The sequence below is a fragment of the Carettochelys insculpta genome, chromosome 20, assembly GCF_033958435.1.
Source record: "Carettochelys insculpta isolate YL-2023 chromosome 20, ASM3395843v1, whole genome shotgun sequence".
NCBI classification, from domain to species: Eukaryota; Metazoa; Chordata; order Testudines; family Carettochelyidae; genus Carettochelys; species Carettochelys insculpta.
In genome coordinates, this window is record NC_134156.1 from 26,492,591 (window position 1) to 26,515,520 (window position 22,930).

The window sequence follows — 22,930 nt, forward strand, 5'->3', positions numbered from 1 at the left end:
AACAGAACACTTTTGGGAATCTGGACACACCCGGGCTTTTGTCAACATAGCCTAAAAGTCAAAGACTGGTCTGTCAGTAATGGGCAAATCCTTAGACTAATGATCCGAAAGCTGAAGCTTCCTAGGTGTACACTTGAGAATTGGATCACCTCAGAAGACTGAACTGCTTTGGTCAAATTTTGGTTGTTGGGTTTGTTGCATGGGTGTGGAGTAGTGGTTGATAGGCTGTGGTACATTAGATCAAGGGGTTCATTTTGGTCTTAAACTCTGTGGAAAAGATGCAAAGGGAATAGATGCAGCTTTTTTTTTTTTTAAAGAAGCTTGCAAATCTTAGGAAATGGACTGTTGGGAACAACCTTGTCCTTATGGGGGATGTGAATATTGTGGTGAGAGCTGTGGCACTGATTTCTTGCATGAACTACTAAGACACATGGGGAATGTTTTTTAGTGGGGTTTGGGGCTATGGAACCACAGAAAAGTCAGTCAGGGGCCACACCCAAGTGAGAAGCCAAAAAAAAAACAAACAAACCCAAAACCCCAAAACAAAAACAAACAAAAGCTGGCACAACAAACAAACCTCACTGACCTGGCCCCCAAATAAGAAGGGGGAATAAAGCCCTCCCAGGTGTGGCCCCCAATTGAGAAGCATTAAATAAAAACACTCACCTCAATCTCCTGCTCTATCCCTACTGGTTGGTTGGAGCCAAAACTGAGGGGTTTGTTGAACAGGAGGGTGATACCAGGAGCAGACTGAAGTCAGAGGTGGGAGGAGGCTGAGAAAGAGGTAGGGTGTAGGAGTGGGCTGGGGGTGGCAATGCAGGGTTTTGGGCAGGAGGATGGGTGCTAGGAGCAGGCTGCGGTGGTGGTGTAGGGTCAGGAGGAAATAGGGTGCAGGAGTGGGACAGGGTTCAGGATCTGGCAGAGAGGATTTGAGAAGGGGCAGGGGATTTGGGTGCCCTACCTGGGTGAGCACAGTTGGCTTTGCACCACTTTGTGCTTGGCACACACTTTCCCCATCACTCCCATTGACTATAATTCCAGGCCAGTGGAAGCGATGGGGGTGGAGCCTGCAAGCAAGTACTGAGACATAGGAAGGAGGAGGAACAGTAGTATGTATAGCTGCTTTCTTTCCCCTGGCTGGCAGAGGCCCCACTTGCTGCTTGCCTTAGTCCTACCACCAAGACTTTGGGCTCCTCGTCTCCACAGTGGGGAGCCAATGCTTGCACTCCATCCATGTAGAGGGTTTTGAGCCATAGGCCATAGATTACCCATCCCTGTCCTAAGACATCTCTGTCTCACTGAAGTTGAAAATCAATAAAGAATTTGTCAAGTCATCCTGGAATGTAAAATAACACCTGGACTTGGAGAACTGAACAATGGTGAATGTGCAAATTCCCCTTCCACACATGGACCACACGCAGTTATGGCAGCCTATAGGGACCTTCTCAAACGGTTTTGAGAACCATGAAGAGGTATTTGCAGAACAGCCATTCCCTCTGTGTCAGACTGTTTCTTCCTTTCTTTTTGGGGTAGGGAAGAGTAGCCTTTGTGAGGCTCAGTTCTTAAATGACTTAAACTAGATTAGGATAGACATACTGAGATTATGCATTTTTAAGTTCCTGAATTCACACTTTATCCATGGAAGATTAGAAGTTTGAATCACTTCTGGTTTTGGGGGTTACTGTGACGACAGGGCTTGAGAAGGGCATGGAATTGGGATTATTTTTGATCTACAGAAAATCGAACATGCAGTTATACAAATGCTCAGCTATACGTCTGATATATTGTGGTTACTAGATGCCCCTTATCTACGTTAACTATAATTTTACGGCTTCAGAAGTTCTCTCTAGCAATGCTTCCATCAGCCATTGTCCACTCTTAGAGGGGAGAGAATTCTTAATTAGCCTGAGAGCTGATCTTACTTTATGGTGTACTTTATCATGAACATGTAACTGCCAAGGGTCACTGCCCCAGTGGCCTCTGACCCAAGGATTCTAGGGTTTGTTTTTAGCTTCAGGATTGGACTGTCCAAGGTTCTACTGAAGATGAAGCCTGGTCCTTTGGTTAAAATCCTGGGAGGGGATTTGTGAGATGTGAGTTTAATTCCTGGCTCTAACACAGGGGTGTGGAACATTTTTTGGATTAGGGGCCATTGACCCATAGACAAATCATTCAGGGGCCTCAGAAGAAGTGACAGGCAGAAAACAAAACCAAAAACAAACAAACAAAAAAAAAAACCAAAATAAAAAACCCACAAAAATCCACAACTCTCTGATGTGGTCCCTGAATGTATGAGGGCAAGGGCTAAGGGGTCAGGGCAGGAAGGGTCAGTGCAGGAGGAGGCTGGGAACTGGTGGCTCTGAGCAGCGGGGAGGGTGCAGGAGTGGGCTGCAGGTGGGTGATCTCACCTAGAGTGGGTACAGGAATGGGCTGTGGGTGGGGGATCTGAGTGGGAGGGAGTGTGGGACCAGGCTTGGGGATGTAGGTTTAGGTGAGAGGGAGGGGTGCACAAGATTTGAGGCGTGGGGTCTGGAAGGGAGGGGATAGGAGCGGGCTGCGGGGAGATGGGTCTGGGCAGGAGGGAGATACAGGAGGGTTCGGGGCGCGGGGTCTTGGAGGGAGAGGACAGTATCGGTGTGGATGGGGAGTCTGAGCAGGATAGGGTGTGGGGGGGTGGAGGGTTTGGGGTGGGGGGGTCTGGAAGGGAAGGGGCGCAGGAGCTGTCTGGGGGCACAGGGATACATTTACCTTTGAACACCCTCAGATGCACATGGCTCTGTGCCCCTCCCCCCCAGCTATTGCCCCTTCTGCTGCTCTGTGAGCAACTAATCAGAGCAGCAGTAGGAAGCCTCCAGACAGGCTGGGAGAACAAGGAGTGACCAACAGCAGAGCCCACAATCGCTTCCTGCCCTGCCGGTAAAGCCCACAGTCTGGATCCAGACCAGTGCTTGCTTGATCCCGCCCGGGAGGCTCAGGGCTTTGCACCCTCCACCCTGCCAGGGTGTGGGGTATCATGGAGGGAGTCCAAAGCTTTGGGTCCAGATCCAGACAAGCGGGTTGGGGTTCCCCATTCTTGCTCTAATGCATACTTTCTATGGGTAGGTAATTTTAATCTTTGTGCCTCAGTTCCCCATCTCTGATTTGGGGATAATAGAACCTTCTGCCTGTTGCCTGTCTTTATTTAAATTTTAAGGTGCTTTTACTGTATGTATACACTGGGAGCCTTGATTTCAGTATACTGAAAACTTGTGTAGGGGATCTTCACTCTTCTCAGCCTCGGGGTTTATGGTGTTCCTTGCACAAGTCACAATGGCACTGCACTTCTGGACAGAAATCACAGCAGAGAATGGGACTGCTAGATATTCAGCCTCCCTGGTCCGACACCCTTGGGATCTGAGAGTCCCAGATCAGGGATTTTTCTGGACCATAGGTGGTTAATTCTGACCCCCCTGCTGGCATTCCAGCCTCTGTTCTGGGGCACCCCTGCCTGCTGTCATGCGCAGCTCGTCATCCCCACAGGCTTCCTGGCTACCAGTTCATGGCCCCAGCTGCAGCTTCCTGGGCCCAGGTTTGGCCACAGCTTCCAAGGGTTGCAGCTTCCCACCTGGCCTGGGAGCTAAGCTGCCACACCCCAGCCTGGGGTTTCCCACCCAGCCCCCGCTGTGGCTTTCCAGGGCCGTGGCTTCCCTGCTTAGACCCAGGAATGAGACGCTACTCCCTGGCCTGGGGCCTCTCTTCTGACCTAAGCTTCCCACCCTGCCCGGGGGATGAGCTGCTGCTCCCATGGACTTTCCATCCAGTTGCTGCCATGGTTTCCCTGGGCCAGCTTCCTGGCTGACCAGCCCTGACTACTGCTCCCTGGTGGAGGCCCCTGGCTCCCTCCACCCTTGCCACCAGCCTAGCTGTGGCTGCCCTGGGTTCCTGCTGCTGGTCTGGCTTACTCCTCCTACTCCCAGCCCCAGGAGATTTTGGTCCTGCATGATCCGTGGTCCTTCCGGATGACAGATTTTGCTGGACGAGAGAATGCTGGATTTGGGAGTTTCAACCTGTATTTGAATTACGAAAACAGCCATTGTGAGATACTCTGCATTCAACTGATTGCAGGCGTCTGAAATATTGGTTTAAATACCTCATAATTCTGCTTGTTATCTAGCCTGGCCTGTGACTATAAGCTTTTTAAATCTTTTCTGATACATTGAGACTCCAGTCCTATTTATACAATTAGGTGCCTACCAAATTCATGATCCAGTTTCATGATCATAAGGTTTTTAAAATATAAATGTCATGATTTGAGCTATTTAAATTTGAAATTTCATGCTGCTGTAATTGTGGGCGTCCTTATGCAAAAAAGGTGTGTGTGGGTCACGATTATTATATGGGCGTTGTGGTACTGCTGCCCTTACTTCTGTTGTGGCTGCTGGCCATGATTCAGCTCTGCAGGAAGAGCTACTGCTAGCAGCAGTGCAACATAAGGGTAGCATGTTGGGATTTTAGCAGGGGGTTGGACTTGATGACCTCCAAAGTTCTCTTCCAACCCTAAGATTCTGTGTCATGGTATTGCCACTCTAACTTTATGCTGCTGTCTGCAGAGCTGTTCCCTTAGTTAACAGCTGCCACTCTGGCTACCCAGCTTTGAAGGCAGCAGTACAGAGGTAAGGGTAACATGCGTAAAGTATTACCACCCTTATGTCTGCCTTCAGAGCTGGGCACTTGATCAGTATTACAATCCCCTCTCTCCAGTTGCCCAGCTCTGAAGGCAGGGCAGAAGTAAGGGTGTCAATACTATGACCCTCCTAAAATAACCTTTTGGTTCCCCTGCTATTCCCTCATGGGTCAGGACCCCCAATTTGAAAAACGCTGGTTTCCCCCATGACATCTATATAGTATAAGGTAAAAGCACACAAAGGCCAGATCTCAGGATTCGTGATGCATTGTGCATGGCTGTGAATTTGGTAGGGACCTAGATATAATGTAGAACTAATGACAAATGTGATCTCCAGCAAGTATGAAGAATTCTTGTACTCTCAATGCTTTACTTAGGAGAGGGAGAGCTGAGCTCAGCACTCACTGATGAGATACTGTCATGGAGAAAATTTATTCAAGTTTTGGAAACAGACGCTGCATCTTTTCAAACCAAGAAATGAGTTGATCCAAGAATGTTCTTTGTGTATATTCTACTCAGTAGGATAAGAGCGAAATTCAATTACTGACCCTGTTGATTGGTGCACCACTTAGTGCTAGAGACCTGGTGAAAAGTTCTGTGACTTTGGGATTGTATGATTCTTCCTAGACTGAGCAAATACTAAACCACCACATCTTTATAGAATCATAGAACACGAGGACTGGAAGGGACCTCGAGAGGCCATCGAGTCCAGCCCCGTGCCCCAATGGCAGGACCAAGTACTGTCTAAACTATCCCTGATAGACATGTATCTAACCTGTTCTTAAATATCTCCAGCGATAGAGATTCCACAATCTCCCTTGGCAATTTATTCCACTGTTTGACCACCCTGACAGTTAGGAACTTTTTCCTGATGTCCAACCTAAACCTCCTTTCCTGCAGTTTAAGTCCATTGCCTCTTGTTCTGTCCTCAGAGGCCAAGAAGAACAAGTTTTCTCCCTCCTCCTTATGACACCCTTTTAGATACATGAAAACTGCTATCTTGTCTCCCCTCAATCTTCTCTTTTCCAAACTGAACAAGCCCAATTCTTTCAGCCTTTCTTCATAGGTCACGTTCTCTAGACCTTTAATCATTCTTGTCTCTCTTTTCTGGACCCTCTCTAATTTCTCCAGATCTTTCTTGAACTGCGGTGCCCAGAACTGGACACAATACTCCAACTGAGGCCTAACCAGTGCAGAGTAGAGCAGAAGAATGACTTCTCGTGTCTTGTTCACAACACACCTGTTAATGCATCCCAGAATCATGGTTGCTTTTTTTGCAACAGCATCACACTGTTGACTCATATTTAGCTTGTGGTCCACTATAACCCCGAGATCCCTTTCTGCTGTTGACATTCCATGGCCAGTACCTAAATATCTTGATTTTTCCTGTGATAAATTTGATACTGATTTAAGATTTTTTTTTACATAAATGAAAGAGCATGTTCCTGTTTCTGACTGACTGGAGGATTCATGTATTATTGGGATGCTGTCTTGCAACCCATGAATCATATTCAACCTTGGGGATTCAAATTGAATTTGTCTGATACTAAGAACTGTACGGGCAGTGAAGTAACTGGTTGTGTCAGTGACCTAATATTGTACCTAGTTTGATGGGAAGGGATATATTAGGGACAAGATCTGGGAAGGAAATCTGTAATGACTGAGCCTTGGGAGAGAAAAAGATGTGTGTGGGGTAAAATAAGTCATGGGGTGGAGACAACAATTTTTGCACATGTGAACTGCTATCAAGTCCTGTCTCTCCTCTCCCTCCCCCTTCGTTCCCCCCCGGTCTTCCAGTAGAAAGGATTTGGACTGATGTTTTGCCAGTGGTGGGAAGTGGCTGGGGAGGTGGAGCCTGAAATCTAGAGCTGGGGTTATTTACCAGCTCGTGAGTAAATAGAGTGGTGGTTCTTACTGGGGCATGCTCTGTCTCTGTGTGTTTCTGTGGTTGAGTGTGTCTGTCTGTTTCTTCTTCTCTCTTTGTGCCTCACTCACAGGCCCTGCCATGAATTTTCTTTGACCCCTTGGGGCCATTCCCACATGCTGCTTTGATGTGTGTGCCCAGAGCTTGATTGACAAGGAAGTTTTAGTGGTGGCAAAGGGAAAGGAAGAGAAAAGGGCAGGGCTTTGAACTAAATGGGCTTTGAGCTCTGAGATGCTGTGCTTAGTTATCTCCTTCACAATGTTAATTATTCACCGCGATAATTGGGCAGGAGGGGAAAAAGAGAGAGGGGAGGTTATTAAAAAATTCCAACACTAACACGCTACAAAAACCTCATTTTCCAAGTTGCAGCTGCTATGAAAAGGATGTTGTGTGTAAAGGGCCTTGTGTATGAGGAGGGGCTGGGAGGGGAGGGGGGCAGACTCCTTTTTAAGCCACCTCTTCCTAATAGTGGGATCCCTTCAGACAAATGCAGCGGAGACATCAAAGCTCTTGCAAGAGTTTTCGCTGGGTTTTTTTAACCATGTCTGGGACTTTTTAATTACAGTGTTTATGGAGAGTTGCCTTTGTGACTGGAGCAGGCGAGCTTCAGTCTTGCTGATTAGTAAAAGAAATGTTAAGAGTCTAATAAATAACGCTTCCTGCTGCTAAAATGTCATTTTGAAGATGTACAAATTCCTGGCTGCTAGGAGGGAGCTCAGACTTACTGGTTTGGAGCGTCTCCTGGATGTTGCATGCTGGCATCGGTACCCTCACTGTGTGCTTATGTCTCCGAGTCCAGAGAGCTTTAAGGCCATATTTGGATTTCAGGTTTTGCACAGCAGTATATGTGGTGCCATGTCAAGTTGTTGATTTTATTTAATATTTATACTAGGGAACGTTCAAAAGCCCCACTCAGGATCGGGGCCCTTTGTGCTCAGTGCTGTACATGTATAGGTACACCGGAATTTCAACAGCAGATTAGTCAAAGTTCATCTGCCTGTATCTCATCTTTTACAGTGGTAAGCATTTGATGCTTCAAAGGAGAGTTCAAGAAATCCCATAGCAGACAGATGTGGGATAATCTGCCCTGCTCATGTCTCTTTCCAAATCATTACTGGATATTTAAACAACACCAGTCCTAGTACAGAACCTTAAAACGTCTACTTTTAACCGTTTGCCGTGATGCAAATTGACCATTTAATCCTGCTCTTTTTTTCTAGTCTTAGTCAGTTTTTGATCCTCAAACAATACCTTACTTCCCACCCTCACAACAACTTGCTTTCTTTGATAGCCTTTTAAGATGGATTTTACCAAAGATCTTTTGAAAGTTTGACTAACTTATGTCAGTCAGTTCTCCTTTATATTCACAATAAAGAATTCTAAAGGCATAGTAAGACATTATTTTCTATTGCGCAGTCCATGCTTTAGACTATATCGTGATCTTCCAGGCGTTTTAGGTTTTCTATTTTGTAATGACCATTTTGACCAAATTTGACAGAAACCAAGTCCAAGTCTTTATTGGTCTTTGATGCTACAGATAAACCCGAAGCCTTTTTAAAATAGTGGTACAACATTGCAGTAGTAGTTGTATTTAGTAGGCCCGTTAATATTTGTATATTAGCTCATTATTCAAATTGAGACATTGCAAACTTCCTTGAGAACTCCTGGATGGACCCTCTGCTTGGAAATTAACTGTTTTTTAATTTGCTTGCTATATAACCTAGTCTTCAGCAATCTTAGCTCTAATAGCACCGTATCTGTCTTACTAGAAAAAAATCAGGCGTAGGATATTTATTTCATCAGTGTCCTTCATGTTGAAGACTGATGCAAATAAATAATTTTGCTTCTTAGCCAGTCTCTTTATTTTTCTTCATTGCTGTCTTTAACCCTGGTGATCCACCATTTCTTTTGGAAGTTTCCAGCTTCTGATATACATGATTTAATTTTCTTGATGTTTATTTTTGTTCTTTTAGCTGTTTGCGTTTCTAATTCCTCTCTAGTCCTTCGAAGTTACTTCTCAGACGATCCATTGTTGGATGTTGATGCCCTTTGTTATTGGTTTCACTAAGATTAGTTATCCAAATTCTGAAGGATCTGTGGCTTGAAAAATCTCATACATTTATGCAATGCTTTGTTTGTGTTGGTACTTGCTGGTACTGAGTACCAGCACCTTGGCAGCAGCCCCAGCAATGGGATTGGCTAGAGTTGCGGGGCAGGGAGCTAGTTGAGAGTAAAAAGGCACTGCATTTATGGGGTGAAGTGACTTCTTGCCTTTCCATTTCCATTTTTGTTCAGAGGTACATATGTCTTCTGAGACTGTTGTTTTCGTAAGTGACATCTATGCCAAATCTAGGGATTTTATTCCTTTGCTTGTAACTTCAGGGCCTGTTGATCAGTGCCTCATTTTATTGAAATCTTTTTTTGAAATTTAGTGTCACTGTTTTAGTTTTTGGTACCTTATTCCCCTCTTCCCCCCGGCCCAGTATTTAATTATATTATGAACACTGTTACTTAGGGCATCACCCTCTGTTCTTGCCCATGGAGTTTGATGTTTCAGTGACGTGACAGAAGAGTTGAGCATTAAAGAGAGCGGAAGGAGGGAATTGTAAGTTGCAGATATAATCTGAATGTGTACTTTGCAGGCTATACAGGTTTTTTTAAAATAAATGAGGCAATAAGTTAATTAACAGGTCAGTAATTAATAAAATTATGAATGGTATGGAGAAAGTGAATAGGGAAGTGTTTATCCCTTCACAATGCACACAAATCAGGGGTCATGCAAAGAAACTGAATGGGTGCCAACTTTAAAACAAACATAAGGAAGTTCTTCACACAGTGCACAGTCAGCCTGTGGAACTCATTGCCAGGGGATGCAGTGAAGACCAAAAGTATAACGCCATTTAAGAATCATGTAACTCCAGGGAGGATAGGTCTGTCATTGGATATTAGCCAAGATGGTCAGGGATAGAACCCAGTGCTGTGGATGCCTCTAGCTATTTGAGTGCTTGAGGCTGGGACTGAAAAATAGAGCACAGGCCACTTGATAATTACCCAGTTCCGTCTGTTCCCTCTGAAACTTCTAGCACTGGGCACTAAATGAAGACAGGATGATGGGCTAGATGGCCATTTAGTCTGACCCAGTGTGGTGGTTACATTAATAGTTGACCTCTAGCATCTCACAACAGAGGATTGCAAAGCACTTTTATACACACTATCTTCTTAGCCTCCTTGGATGGTGGTAAAGTGGAAATTATTTTAAAAATGGGAAAACTGAGGAACAAATAGCTGTCAGTGAAAGCTAAGTCTAGAATTCAATCCTCATGGCTCTGTCTTGTGCTGTAAACATTAACAATGTTCCCCCTTTTCTCTACAGAAAAGAGTAATTTGTCTGAGGATGGATGTTGGCTTGTGTGTTGGTTAGTTAAGATGTAGTAGTAGTTCACCCTTCATGGCATTTCTAGCTAGCTGAAGTGTGGTTTTGTTCTTTAGAGCCCTCTAGGACAGTGGTGTCCAATAGGAATTCAAAGATTGCCACACTTGTGGTTGTCATCTTTCCATATTCACCACATTTGCCCCCTCTAAATAAAATCCCTTCTGCTACCACCTCCCTCCCCCCGCAATAAATGCCCTCCCCCAGAGCAAGGCACCTCCAGCCCATGCTCCTAATTGAATGCTAGTGACTCACCAGAGCTGCCACTGGTGCTGCTCCCACCAAGCGGTGGAACATGTGGGTGGAGTGGGCAGACAGCACTCCCCGTGTGCAGCTTTCAGGAGGTGCCAAGTTTAAAGGCTCCAGGAGCTGTATGCAGCTCAAGAGCCATATTTGCCATACTGTGGGTGTCCTGTTCACCACATGTGGCAAACATATTGGACACTGCCACTCTAGGGTCTCCCAGCTTGTGAGCTCCTGGGGAATTCAACTGAATGTTTTTACAATGCAACAGAAATGACTTGCAATGTAGAAGTCCATGGGGGGCAATTTAGCCTTAGATCTCTGGGCCATTCTCAACAGAGGGAGTCAGAATTCCCCTGCTGCCTCCAGACCTTGCATTGCAGTGGTATCTGTCCAGCATGGGTCTTGACGCAGAGAGAGTTCATTGTATGAAGAGATTACAAGTTGGTTAGTAAAGGCAACCTCATCAGTGGAGTATACGTATACTTTTGTAAGGCATTTGACTTCCTACCACACAACTGTCTCATTACTGTATCAGTAAAGCACAAGGTAAATGCATTAAGAACCGTCTAACTTGCAGATAGCAAAAAGTAGTTAATTGAATAGAAAAGTTACTCACCGTAGTAACGGTGGTTCTTCGAGATGTGTCCCCGTGGGTGCTCCACAATAGGTGTCGGGCTTGCCCGGTGCCGCAGATCGGATCTTCCAAGCAGTTTCTGCCGGACCGCGCATGCGCCGGCGCGCGCCGCTCCCGGCCATGTGCGCAATCCGGTCCCCGCCAGTTCCTCGACCAACCGCCTCGGGTGCTCCTGCAAAACACTAACAGAGATCCGAAGCGGGGAGGATGGGCGGGTAGTGGAGCACCCACGGGGACACATCTCGAAGAACCACCGTTACTACGGTGAGTAACTTTTCTTTCTTCTTCGAGTGTCCCCGTGGGTGCTCCACAATAGGTGACTACCCAGCAGTAACCCAAGATAGGAGGTGGGTAATCGGATTATGTGCAGCTTGTCCCCGAGAGGACCGCTGCAGAGAGACAGGTATCCTCTTGGAATACCCTGTGAAGGGCGTAATGTTTGGCGAAGGTGTCGTAGGATGACCAGGTCGCCGCTCTGCAAATGTCTTTTAACGCAACGCCCTTGAAAAAGGCTGTTGATGCCGCCACCGCCCTAGTGGAATGAGCCCTAGGAGTGGCCGATAAAGGAGTCTTTTTGAGCTCGTAGCACATTTTTATGCAGGATACAATGTGCTTTGAGATTCTCTGCGAGGAGAGACCTTCTCCTTTCGATTTGGGAGCGAGGGAGACTAGGAGTCTATCCGTTTTCCGGAAGGACTTGGTCCTGTCTACGTAGAAGGCTAGCGCCCTCCTCACGTCCAGGAGGTGTAGGCGCGCCTCTTCGTTGGAGTTATGAGGCTTTGGATAAAACGAGGGTAGAACAATAGGTTCGTTAATGTGAAACTCGGAAGAAACTTTGGGAACAAAGGCTGGATGCAGCCGTATGGTTACCGCCTCCTTGGAAAAAACAGTGCAGGGTGGCGTTGCCATGACTGCCGCAAGCTCGCTCACCCTACGAGCTGACGTAATTGCAAGAAGAAAGGTCGTCTTTATTGTAAGGAGGCGGAGGGGAACCGTGGCCAAGGACTCGAACGGTGGTCCCATTAGCGTGGTAAGCACCAGGTCCAAGTTCCACGAAGGTGGAATCGGTTTCCGAGGGGGGTATAGGTTTACCAACCCTTTGAGGAACCTGGTAACCATAGGGTGGGCGAACACCGTGTGCCCTCCCTCCTCATGTCTGAACGCCGAGATGGCGGCAAGGTGGACCTTCAATGAGGATAGCGAGAGTTCTCCTCTCTTGAGGTCCAGTAAATACTCTAGTATTGTAGGTATAGGCACCAAAAGGGGGGCCAGCTGTTTGGTAGAACACCAAGCCGTGAAGCGAGTCCATTTTTGCTTGTAGGTCTTCCTGGTGGAAGTCCTCCTGCTACTTTCTAGGACTTGCTGTACTTCCACTGTGCATGTGCTCTCTAGGGAGCTGAGCCATGGATTAACCACGCTTGCAGTCGCAGGCTTTGGGGGTGCGGGTGCACTATGGACCCCTGGGCTTGCGTGAGCAGATCCGGCGCCACCGGAAGAGGCATCGGTGGACGGTCCGACATGCGCAGGAGTAGGGGGAACCATTGTTGTCGATCCCACGTTGGGACTATCAGGATCATCTGGGCCCTTTCCCTCCTGGCTTTCTGCAAGACTTTGTGGATCAGCACTGTGGGAGGAAACGCATAAAGCAGGGGGCCCCTCCACGGGATCGCGAACGCGTCCCCCAGGGACCCCCATCCCAGTCCTGCCCTGGAGCAGAATCGTGGGCACTTCTTGTTGTGCTGAGTGGCAAACAGGTCTATTTGGGGAAAACCCCATGCGTGGAAAATCGGCCGTAGCAGATCGGGACGGATCTGCCACTCGTGTGTGAGTGCAAAACGCCTGCTCAGCTGGTCTGCCTTCACATTGTGCGCACCCGGCAAGTATGAGGCTTTCAAGATTATATTGTTGGCGATGCACCAGTTCCATAAGCAGATTGCTTCCGCGCACAAGGCACGGGATCGAGCTCCTCCTTGCCTGTTTATATAAAACATGGTGGAGGTATTGTCTGTACTGATCCCGACGACTTTGCCTTGTATGTGGTCTCGAAAGTGTCTGCAGGCGTTGAACACTGCTCTGAGCTCCAGTATATTTATGTGTAGTGACTGTTCCGTGGGTGACCACAGTCCTTGAGTCACCTCTTCGCCCATGTGCGCTCCCCACCCTATGAGGGAGGCATCTGTAGTGAGAAAAACCGATATTTGCGGCTGGTGGAAGGGTACCCCTGTTAGCAGGTTCCTGGGGTTTACCCACCATTGTAGGGATTTGCGCACCCCGGCTGTGGGCGACACCACCCTGTGAACGGTGTGTACTGCCGGTTTGTATACACTCGCCAGCCAGTGCTGCATGCTGCGCATGTGTAACCTGGCTTTCTGTACTACGAACGTCGCCGCTGCCATGTGGCCCAGCAGCTGCAAGCACGTCAAGACCGGCACCGTAGGGCTGAAGGTGATGACCTGCACGAGGGAACCGATGGCCCGAAAGCGAGCCTCTGGTAGATATACTCTCGCTGTAACCGAGTTTATGCGAGCCCCTATGAACTCTATGTCCTGTGTGGGGTCTATTTTTGATTTTGCCAGATTGATAACCAGGCCGAGTGAAGAGAACGTGTTTGCTGTGACGCGTATCATGCGCAGAACCTCCCCCTTCGAGGCCCCTTTGAGCAGGCAGTCGTCCAGATACGGGAAAATAAATACCCCCTGTCTGTGCAGGTAGGCTGACACCACTGCCAAGGTCTTGGTGAAGACTCTGGGGGCCGAGGAGAGGCCAAATGGTAGGACCTTGTATTGGAAGTGTTCGTTGCCTACCATGAACCGGAGGAATCGCCGGTGAGCCGGATGGATAGTTATGTGGAAGTACGCCTCTTGTAAATCGAGGGCTGCGAACCAGTCTCCATCGTCCAGTGCTGTAAGGATGGAGGCGATTGTGGTCATCCGAAAACGTTGCTTGCGCAGGTACCTGTTGAGGCCGTGAAGGTCTAAGATGGGCCTCCAGCTTCCTGTCTTTTTCTCCGTGAGGAAGTACCTGGGGTAGAACCCTTTCCCTTGCAGTTGCTCCGGCACTCTTTCCACTGCCCCTATGAACATGAGATGGTCCACCTCCTGCCTGAGCCTCGCTACATGGGAGGCCTCCTGGAGGTGGGGCTTGGGTGGAGGTCGTGACGGTGGGAGCGACTGGAAGGGGATGGCGTACCCCGTGGCTATGATCTCCAGCACCCATTTGTCTGTGGTGATCCTTTGCCACTGGTCATAGAATGGTCGGAGGCGATGGTGGAATAGTCGCTTCGGATGACCTTGTGCGATGGTAGTGATGGCGCAGCCCTGGATCTGTATGTCAAACTTGTGGCCTTTGGCCCCGCCCCAAGGACGCACGGCTCTGTTGTGAACGTCGCCTGGGAGTTCTGTACTGCTGGTGCTGTTGATGTCGCCCTTGCTCGTAACCCCTGTGGTACTGGGGGCGCTGTTGCTGGTACTGGTACCGTCTTTGTTGAGGGTAGTACCTTTTCTTTGTGTATGGAGGGGTGTAAATCCCCAGGGTCCTGAGTGTGGCTCTTGAATCTTTACTGGAATGAAGGACCGAGTCAGTTGATTCAGCAAACAGCTTCTGCGAGTCGAAGGGAAGGTCAACTATCTTCGCCTGCAGATCCCTCGGTATACCCGAAGTCTGGAGCCAGGACTCCCTTCGCATCACCATTGCCGTTGCTGTGGAACGTGCTGCTGTATCCGCAACGTCCAGGGCGATCTGAACTCCCGTCCTCGAGGCCGCATAGCCTTCTTGCACTATGGCCTTGAGAACCGGCTTTTTGTCCTCTGGAAGCGAGTCCATGAGGGAGGTTAACCTGGAATAGTTGTCGAAATTATGGTTCGCTAAGTGCGCTGCGTAATTTGCCATTTGCAACGTTAAAGTGGAGGAGGAGTAGACCTTTCTGCTGAACAGCTCTAGCTTCTTGGCATCTTTGTCTGTTCCCCCTGTCCTGAATTGAGATGTCTTTGATCTTTGTTGCGACAACTCCACCACCAAGGAATTTGGCTGTGGGTGGCTGAACAGGAACTCCATGCCCTTCGCCGGCACGAAGTATTTCTTATCCGCTCTCTTTTGGACAGGCGGAATAGTCGCAGGGGTCTGCCATATCGTAGTGGCGGACTCTAAGATCGCTTCATCAAGCGGTATTGCTACTCTGGAGGAGGCCGGAGGTCTCAAATTTTTGAGGAGCTTATGGTGTTTCTCTTGCACCTCTGCTGTCTGGATGCCTTGCGTGGAGGCCACCCTCTTAAACAGCTCTTGAAACTGTTTGAGATCGTCCGGAGGATGGACGTCCCCCGGGGCCGTAGCCTCGTCCGGGGAGGAGAGCGAGGAACCGCTGGGGTACGTCTCTCTGGACCCTTCCGGTTCCTGCTGGTGATGGTACACCCTCTCGCTAGAGGTTTGCGAGGGAAAATCTCGGGGTTCCATAACCAGTGCCCCCGAGATGCTTGAGTCTCTGTCCCCGGTCGCAATTGCCCTCGGGGGTACGAGATCGTCTGTGGGGATCTTTCCCTAGTAGATTGCCGATGGTGTCTATGCCCCGCGTGGTAGGGGCGACCATGGCAGTATAGGCACTGTTCTTGGGAAGGTGACCTAGACCACTCCCTTGGTGCATACCCTCTGCGTCTGGGGGAGGGAGATCGTCGAGACACTGGAGAGAGCGATTTTGCATAATAGTCCAGCGGTTCAAACCCCAGGAAGGGTGAAGGTGGTCCCAGCCAGGGTGAGGCTGGTTGCAAAAATGGAGAAGGGGGCTCCGGGTAGGCTAGGGGGGACCCCTGCCTTCTGGTTGGAGTCTGCAACATAAGCGGAGGGCTGTGAGAAAGCAACTCCACAGCCCTGTCCGGAGAGGGGCTGCAATGCCTCCTCTTGTGTGCAGCCTTCCCCCTCCGTGGAGGAGGTAACTCCGCCCCCTGACGCACAGGGGATCCCGGCCCCGTCTGCACCGTGCTAGGCACGCTCGAAGGTGGTGCCGCACGTGCGGTGTCCTTCGGTGCCTGCAGGCTGTGTGCCTGCGCGCTCTGCACCGCTGGTTCCCCGGGGGTCGGTGCCGCTGCCTGCGGTGCTGCCGGTACCGGCGCTTGTTTAGCCGCTGCCCTGCCTGCGGTGCGGGGCGGCTGGCTGATTATCGGAGGCTGAGCCGCTTCCACGTGGCTCTCCGTGCCACCGCCGATCAGCTGTTGCTGCGGCTGGGGGCTGCTCGCTCCTCCCGTCCCGCTCGCTGTTGCTGCCGGCAGGGATCGGGCTGGGGAGGCTTTCCTCCGTTTTTGCGCTGATGGGGTGAGGGAGGCAGCTTTCCTTTTATGGGCCCCGGAGGGTTCCTCCTGCTGCGGCCGCTCCGGCACGTCTGGCTGGAGGGCCTTATCAAAAAGCAGCATTTTAAGCTGCATCTCCCTCTCTCTCCTTGCTCTGGCTGTTAATTTAGCACAGAAGGAGCATTTCTGTGCAACATGGGACTCCCCAAGGCACCTTATGCATAGACTGTGCCCATCGGACGCTGGCATCGCCTCTCGGCAGGACTCACATTTTTTAAATCCTGAAGAGGACATTGTTGGTGAGTCTTTCAGTTGTTAAACGGGTACTTAGCACCTTCTCTGTGCTGTTTTCCCCTTCCGATGGCCTGCCGCAGCAGGAGGGCTGATGGCCCTATGCTCCTGGCCTCCGGCGCTTGTTACTGGGACTGGATTGAAGCTGTCCCGCTTGTAGTTTGTTTGTTGCTTTTGGTTTTTTTTGTGTTTTTTTTTTTTGCAAAAATAACAACCGGCTAACTTGTAGTAGCCTAAGTACTTGAAAAACTTTAAAGAAAAACAGTTAAAGTAATTGAATACGCTACTTGGCCTTAGCCTAGTTCGGATTCCATCTGCAGCCGACGGCGGTTAAGAGGAACTGGCAGGGACCGGATCACGCACATGGCCAGGAGCGCGCAAGGGAGCGGCGCGCGCCGGCGCATGCGCGGTCCGGCAGAAACTGCTTGGAAGATCCGATCTGCGGCGCCGGGCAAGTCCGACACCTATTGTGGAGCACCCATGGGGACACTCGAAGAAGAAGGGGGAGTTTCTAGAGGGGTTCTGCAGGAATCATTCTCTGTCCAATGCTCGTCAACATTTTCACCAAGAATTCTAAAGTAACTATAGAATTATTTCTGATTAAAATTTGTGGATGACACAAAGATTGACAAGGATAGATAATGACAGGACACTTACAGAAATGCGTTTGGATCACTTGATATGCTGGGCCCATTCAAGCAAAGTATATCATAATACAGCTAAATAAATGTCAAGTCAGATATCCTGGGAATAAAAAATGCAGGGCATGCCTACAGAATAGGGTTTTACCTTAGAAAGCAATGAATCTAGAAAGGATTTAGGGATAATAGTGGACTAAAAACTGAATGTGAACACCCAGTGTGAGATGTGACAAAAAGGGCTACAGCAGTCCTTGGCTGTATAAACTGGGGGCAGTGGATTTTAGCTTTATATGTGGCTTTGTTGTGATTGAAGCTGCACTACTGTGTCCTGTTCAGGTATCCACTTTGGAAAAAGATGTAGAAACATTGGAAAAGATGTTTAAAAAATCCATAACTAATTTGAGGGCTGAAGAAAATGCCTTTCTGGGAGAGACTTGCAGAGTTCTATCTGTTTAGCTTATCAAAAAGATTGAGAGGTGACTTGATTAGTCTAAGATTACATTGTCAGGGAGAATATACCAGGTACTAAAGAGCTCCTCTGTCACATACCAGAGAAAGGTAACATTCCTGTGTGTCTTGTGGCTGTTAATAGAACAGTGCTATCATCACTTGCTCCCCACAACTTGACCTGGGTAGATTGTTTTCACATCACACTCAACTTGTAAAAAAGCCAGTGTTTACCACAGCACTGTCAGTGAAATTTACTAAGCCCTAAACATTCTCTAGTATTGATTGGAAGCTTCTCCAAATGAGATGCAAGACCAGAATAGCAAGGTAGAAGACTGTGACCTGGCTTGTGGACTACAATGAGAATAGCAAGATGGCCTTGAAGGCTAGGATTGGGGTGCACTGTGGTGGAACTGTATAGTGGTGACTTACACTGCATTGTCCCCCACACCTGTTAGCACAAATCAGTACTGCTTGTTCCTCAGTTTCATAGTAGTTCATCTCTGTGGCTGACTGTAAAACAACTTTCATTTTCAATAATGCAACATTTGATCTCCTGTTCCTTCATACAGACAATACCAGTGTGGTCTGTCCAAAGCAGGGAAGTGAAGAACATTTTAGCCCCTCTCTAGTAGTGGAAAGGGGCAGTGGTTAGCAACAGTGAAACCAGAGTCTGAAGGCAGAGAAGGGGAGTCCTGAGCCCTAGAGAACTGAGAGAGGGGAAGGAAGAGCTGGTGTCTTGGTACTGCAGACTGGGAGGGAAAGAGTGAGGTGGCATGCCTACATGTAGGCTATTCTGCACATGCCAGTGGGACAGTAAAAATTATGGCATGGTTTTTAGAGAGACTGCTTCATATGGGAAGGTCAGGATGTCACAAAATGAAGCTAAAAACCACAAGGACTAGCAGATTCCAGGAGCCATAACTGATGCAGCTCAGGGTCCCCAAATACGTGTGTGTAAATGGTACCCAGTACACTGAAAATGGATTTTCACATCATGCTTGCATTTACTTTTATTTTAAACTGAGCTCCAGAAGATACATACAGTCAGAACTGCTAAAGTAGTGTTGGAGCTACTATCATGCTGTTTCAGCCCTCTTGCAATTTCTAGGATTGCTCTTATTTTAAACAGCTTTGTTGCCCACATTAGGGATTGCTGCTTTGGGGGTGGTAGGGTTCCCAGACTTTTGGAAAACTTATGCGGGACAGGCAGACCCACCCGCAGGATCCCTAGCCAGGGCTGCCTGTCCCACATAACATTTCCAAAAACTAGGGGGCAGACTTGCAGGCTCGTGGCTGGGAACCTGCTGGGATGCGGAGCCACGCCAGCAGTAACAGCCAAGAGATCCCTAGTCAGGGGGACAGGGAGACCCCTGGGCTGCAAGCTGGCTGGGGCACTGACCCCCAGCAGCAGCACCAGCCCTGGGGTCCCTGGCTGGGGAATGGGAAGGACCCATAGTCTTGCTGCTGGAGGCCGGATGGGGCATGGAGTCCCCCAGCAGTGCCAGCCATGGGATCCCCAGCCAGGGGGTTGGGGGGACCCGCACCCTGGGAACTGGTTTGATGCTGAACCTGGGTGGGGAGGCAGAGGCTCCTGCAACACAGTGCAGGCCAGTGTCTGAGAGCAGCCTCGGCTGCGGGAACCCATGTCAGCACGTAATTTTCATTACAATTCCCATGTCTCCCATTTAGGCAAAAATGTCCAGCAGGACATTTTTGCGTACATGCGGGAAGCAGGACTTGTAGTGGGAATGTCCCGCATATTGTGGGGCATCTGGAAACCCTGGGGTGGAGAGAGTTCAGGAGATGATGTCCCCATTTTGATGGCTGCACTGCCTTTGCCCTAGATTGGGGAAGAGATTGGGCTGCCTTTGAAGAGGAATACGCAATATCTGAGGTTAGCTGAGTGTGAGACAACCTTGCACCTTGTCCTGTCTCCTCCTTATCCATCTCTTTTTCCCTCTGCTTCAGGCTAACCTCTTCCCAGCATGTGTCATTCACTTTGGATCTGAGGAGCATAGAGGTGAGTTAATTCCACCTCTTCACAGCTGCAGTGCCCCTGAATCAATTCCCTGGTTTCAGAATTGCTCCAACAAGCAATTCCAATCAAAGCTAAGAGTGGAGAAGCTGGAATGAGGGACAGGAGGGTTAAATGGCTCAAGGATTCGGAGGTGGAATATGGGGAGTTGCACAGGCAGCACTGGTTTGTGCTCAGTCTAAGGTAAAAATGAGTTTAATCTCCCTGGGTGAGTGAAAATGGGGGTTCACATCAGGGTAAGCACAGTGGGTGCTATTGGTAACAAACAATTCTCTGCAATTCGCATTAATTAGTACCTTTGTTAGCACTCTCAGAGAGACTCTGAATCCTAGAGAGAACTTCCCCTGAGGTGGTACTTCCAGATCAGGCTTAAGGGGTATTGGTAAGAAAAGGAATAAGGTTTATGTGAATCTTGCACTGCGGTTGCCTCTGCCCCTGCTGTGAATCACTAAGGCCTGTCTAGACTGGCTTGGTTCTGTTTCCACTTAAGTTGATTGACATTTACAATTACATTAGTTATATTAACTGGCAATCAGGAGGCATTTCTTATGAGATTCATTAGGCTATGGAGCAGGCACAGTAGACAAACCTGGAGTAGTGGTTTTTGAAGGGAATTGTAGAAAACTAAAAATTGCACTATGAGGACCAACCTATTGTGGCTTCATGCTTCTTCGCTGCTGCAGTAATAGTGTCTGGGCTGATGTTATTCTCATAAAAAATGTGTGTTGGGGTTTGTTTTACAGATTGTTACTTGAAATCTGAACTGCTGGAGTCCAGAGTGTCCCCTTCCACAGCTGACTTGCTAGTAGCTAGGTAGGGACTATGAGCAAAGCTACTGAATGTAAGTGCATGTGTGGGGAAGGGTGGAATAAACACAGGTCTTGGCGGCCAGGCATCAGGAAGAAAACTCCCCTATTCTCTGGCTTACTTATGACTTTGCAGCTTGATAAACCTTGTTCAAAAGGGGAAGCCTGTCTGTTACTAAATCTAGCATGAGCTGGAGGATCTTCTGCTTACCCAATGGTATGTGCCCTAAAGCCTTTGCTTCTGGGGTGTAACCTCTTGAATCCTAAGCCTGAGAAGTCACGTGGATGGGATTGTGTGCAGGAGTATGTGAAGACCAGTGTGAAAAATCTTGCCTTCATTTTGCTTTCTTGTTTCTCTTTTCAGAGGCTTGTCCAAATTGCTACTTCCTTCTGCTCCAGGAGTTTCAGAAACAGCTGTTCTACCCCTAGCTGGGCCAGAGGAATCAGATGAGAAAAGGACTACAGAATCCCCAGAACTGGCAAGAGCCTCTGAAGATTCACAGCCAGTGAGAAGTCCACCTGAAAAACTACCAAAGTGGCTGAAGCTGCCAGGTATCATCTGGGATCCGAGGGAGAGCTTTCCCTCCTTACTCTGTGGAAGCTGCCTCTGCAGAGCCTCACTGCAGGAGTCAGCTGCCAGGACATGTTATCTCAAAACTGTTCAGTTTAATTGCTGAGGAGCAGAATGTGGTTCTTATGTCCCAGATGTGATAAGGAAAGGCCTTAGACCTCTGTAAAAGCTGCTATTTGGGTTATTTCTGTCTGCTGACACCATCAGTCTCCTAGCCATCCCATTTGCCTTGATTGTGTTCAGTTGTCTAATTTGTATCGCTAATGCTTCATTATTGGTGCTTATTGTCATAAAGCAGTGACTATTGCACCATAATTAAGGTCACAAGTGGGTTTCTAGCAAAAAATTCATGGTATCAATTAGTCTGAAAATTTTAGGTTAGATCTGGGACATGAAGTGGAGGAGAGATTCTTGAATAGTCCTGGCTGGGATGATTCAGTTGGGATTGATCCTGCTTTAGGCAGGGGCTGGACTAGATGACCTCCTGAGGTCCCTTCCAGCCCTAGAATTCTATGATTCTATGATAATTATGCACACACAAAATGGGTTGTGTGCAAAAAGACAGTCTGACATTTTTGCCACTTTGTAGACAATTCCCTCTGCTCCTCCTCTTCTAAAAAACAAAAACAAAAAAGCAGGGCTAAAATCTGACTGAGATCAGATGATTGCCTTTGAAATTAAAATATTAACATTTGATTCTGGTAAGTGCTCCAGGAAGTTTAAAGTAGTGCATCAAGTGACTCTGGAAATATCAAATCTATGGTTTAATCCAGCAGTTCTCAAACTTTAGCAACCCAACGACCCCCATGAATTTAAAACATTTTGGCAGCCTCCCAGATCCTCTGTTCAGCCCTTGCCCTGCCCCCCTTCCTTGAGGCTTCACACCCCACTTGCTCTAACATACTGCCTTTCCCACCATTGCTTACTCTTCTCCCCTCCAGGTGCTCACTTTCACCTGGCTGGGGTTAGGAGGTTGGTGCACACAGGTGGGGGTTAGGGTATAGGCTCTTGGAGGGAATGTGCATGCGGGCTGTGGGCTGGGGCAAGGAGCTGGGGTGCAGAATGTGCAGGCTTTGCCTGAGTGGCACTTACCTTACGAAAGCAACCAGCACAACCCTTTGGGCAGGAGATCCTTGGCATGTGGGTTGGCATAAGGGGGTGTGCACATACTACCCCAGCCCTGCATCTCCCATTAGCTGGAGGTCACAGCCAATGAGAGCTGTGGTGTCAGCATTTGAGGTGGGGGCAGCATATGCAGAAACCCCTCTGTCGCAAGACCACATGGACATGCTGGCTACTTCTGGGAGTCGTGCAGAAGGCAGGTTCTTAGGCAGCTGTAGCCCCACTGCACTGCCAGAGTTCTAGCATGTCTTCTTTCTTGGCAGTTGCTTGACAACAAGTGGGATGTCTTCCATGTCACACTCCTATTTGTGAGTCTGTTGATGGCTGATCAGCCCAATTCTGTGCTCCTCAACAGAAGAGGCAAGTGTTAGTAGCTGTTGCAGGGGCATGGGGCTGTTTTTTTCATGCTCTTTTCTTCTCTGTCTCTCCTCGTCTGCACTGGGGTGGGACCTCTCAGATTGCGCCACCCCATCATGGATTACCTTCTCCACTTGGAACAGGCTTGGGCAGTCCTTCTTCCAATTGAGAAAACAATGTGTTTTGGGAGGCGCCAGTCAGACATCCAAACCATGTGACCAGTCCAACAAAGATGTTAATGAATGATAATGGCTTCAGTGCTGGTCGTGTTTGACTCTTCCAGGATGCTAGTGTTCATGAACCTATCCTCCCAACACATATTTACGATTCTCCTGAGGCACCGTTGATGATATTATTCAAGTGCACTCAAATGACGCTCGTATGTTGTTCAGGTTTCACGTGCATATAGTAGTGTTGGAACAACCACTGCACAGTATACAAGGAGCTTTGTCTTGGGATAGATGTCCCTGTTCTCAAAGACCCT

The 22,930-nt window shown here is 48.5% G+C and overlaps 1 protein-coding gene across 1 annotated transcript in view; it reads left to right on the plus strand.

Annotated features, from left to right (window-relative positions):
* The window catches only part of ASPSCR1 (ASPSCR1 tether for SLC2A4, UBX domain containing), a 133,548-nt gene that overhangs the window by 106,445 nt on the left and 4,173 nt on the right, over positions 1-22,930 (plus strand). The window contains exons 13-15 of the mRNA XM_075014451.1: positions 19,524-19,575; positions 20,334-20,403; positions 20,761-20,948. Coding sequence (XP_074870552.1) covers positions 19,524-19,575; positions 20,334-20,403; positions 20,761-20,948 — 310 coding nt within the window. The remainder of the gene's footprint in view (positions 1-19,523; positions 19,576-20,333; positions 20,404-20,760; positions 20,949-22,930) is intronic.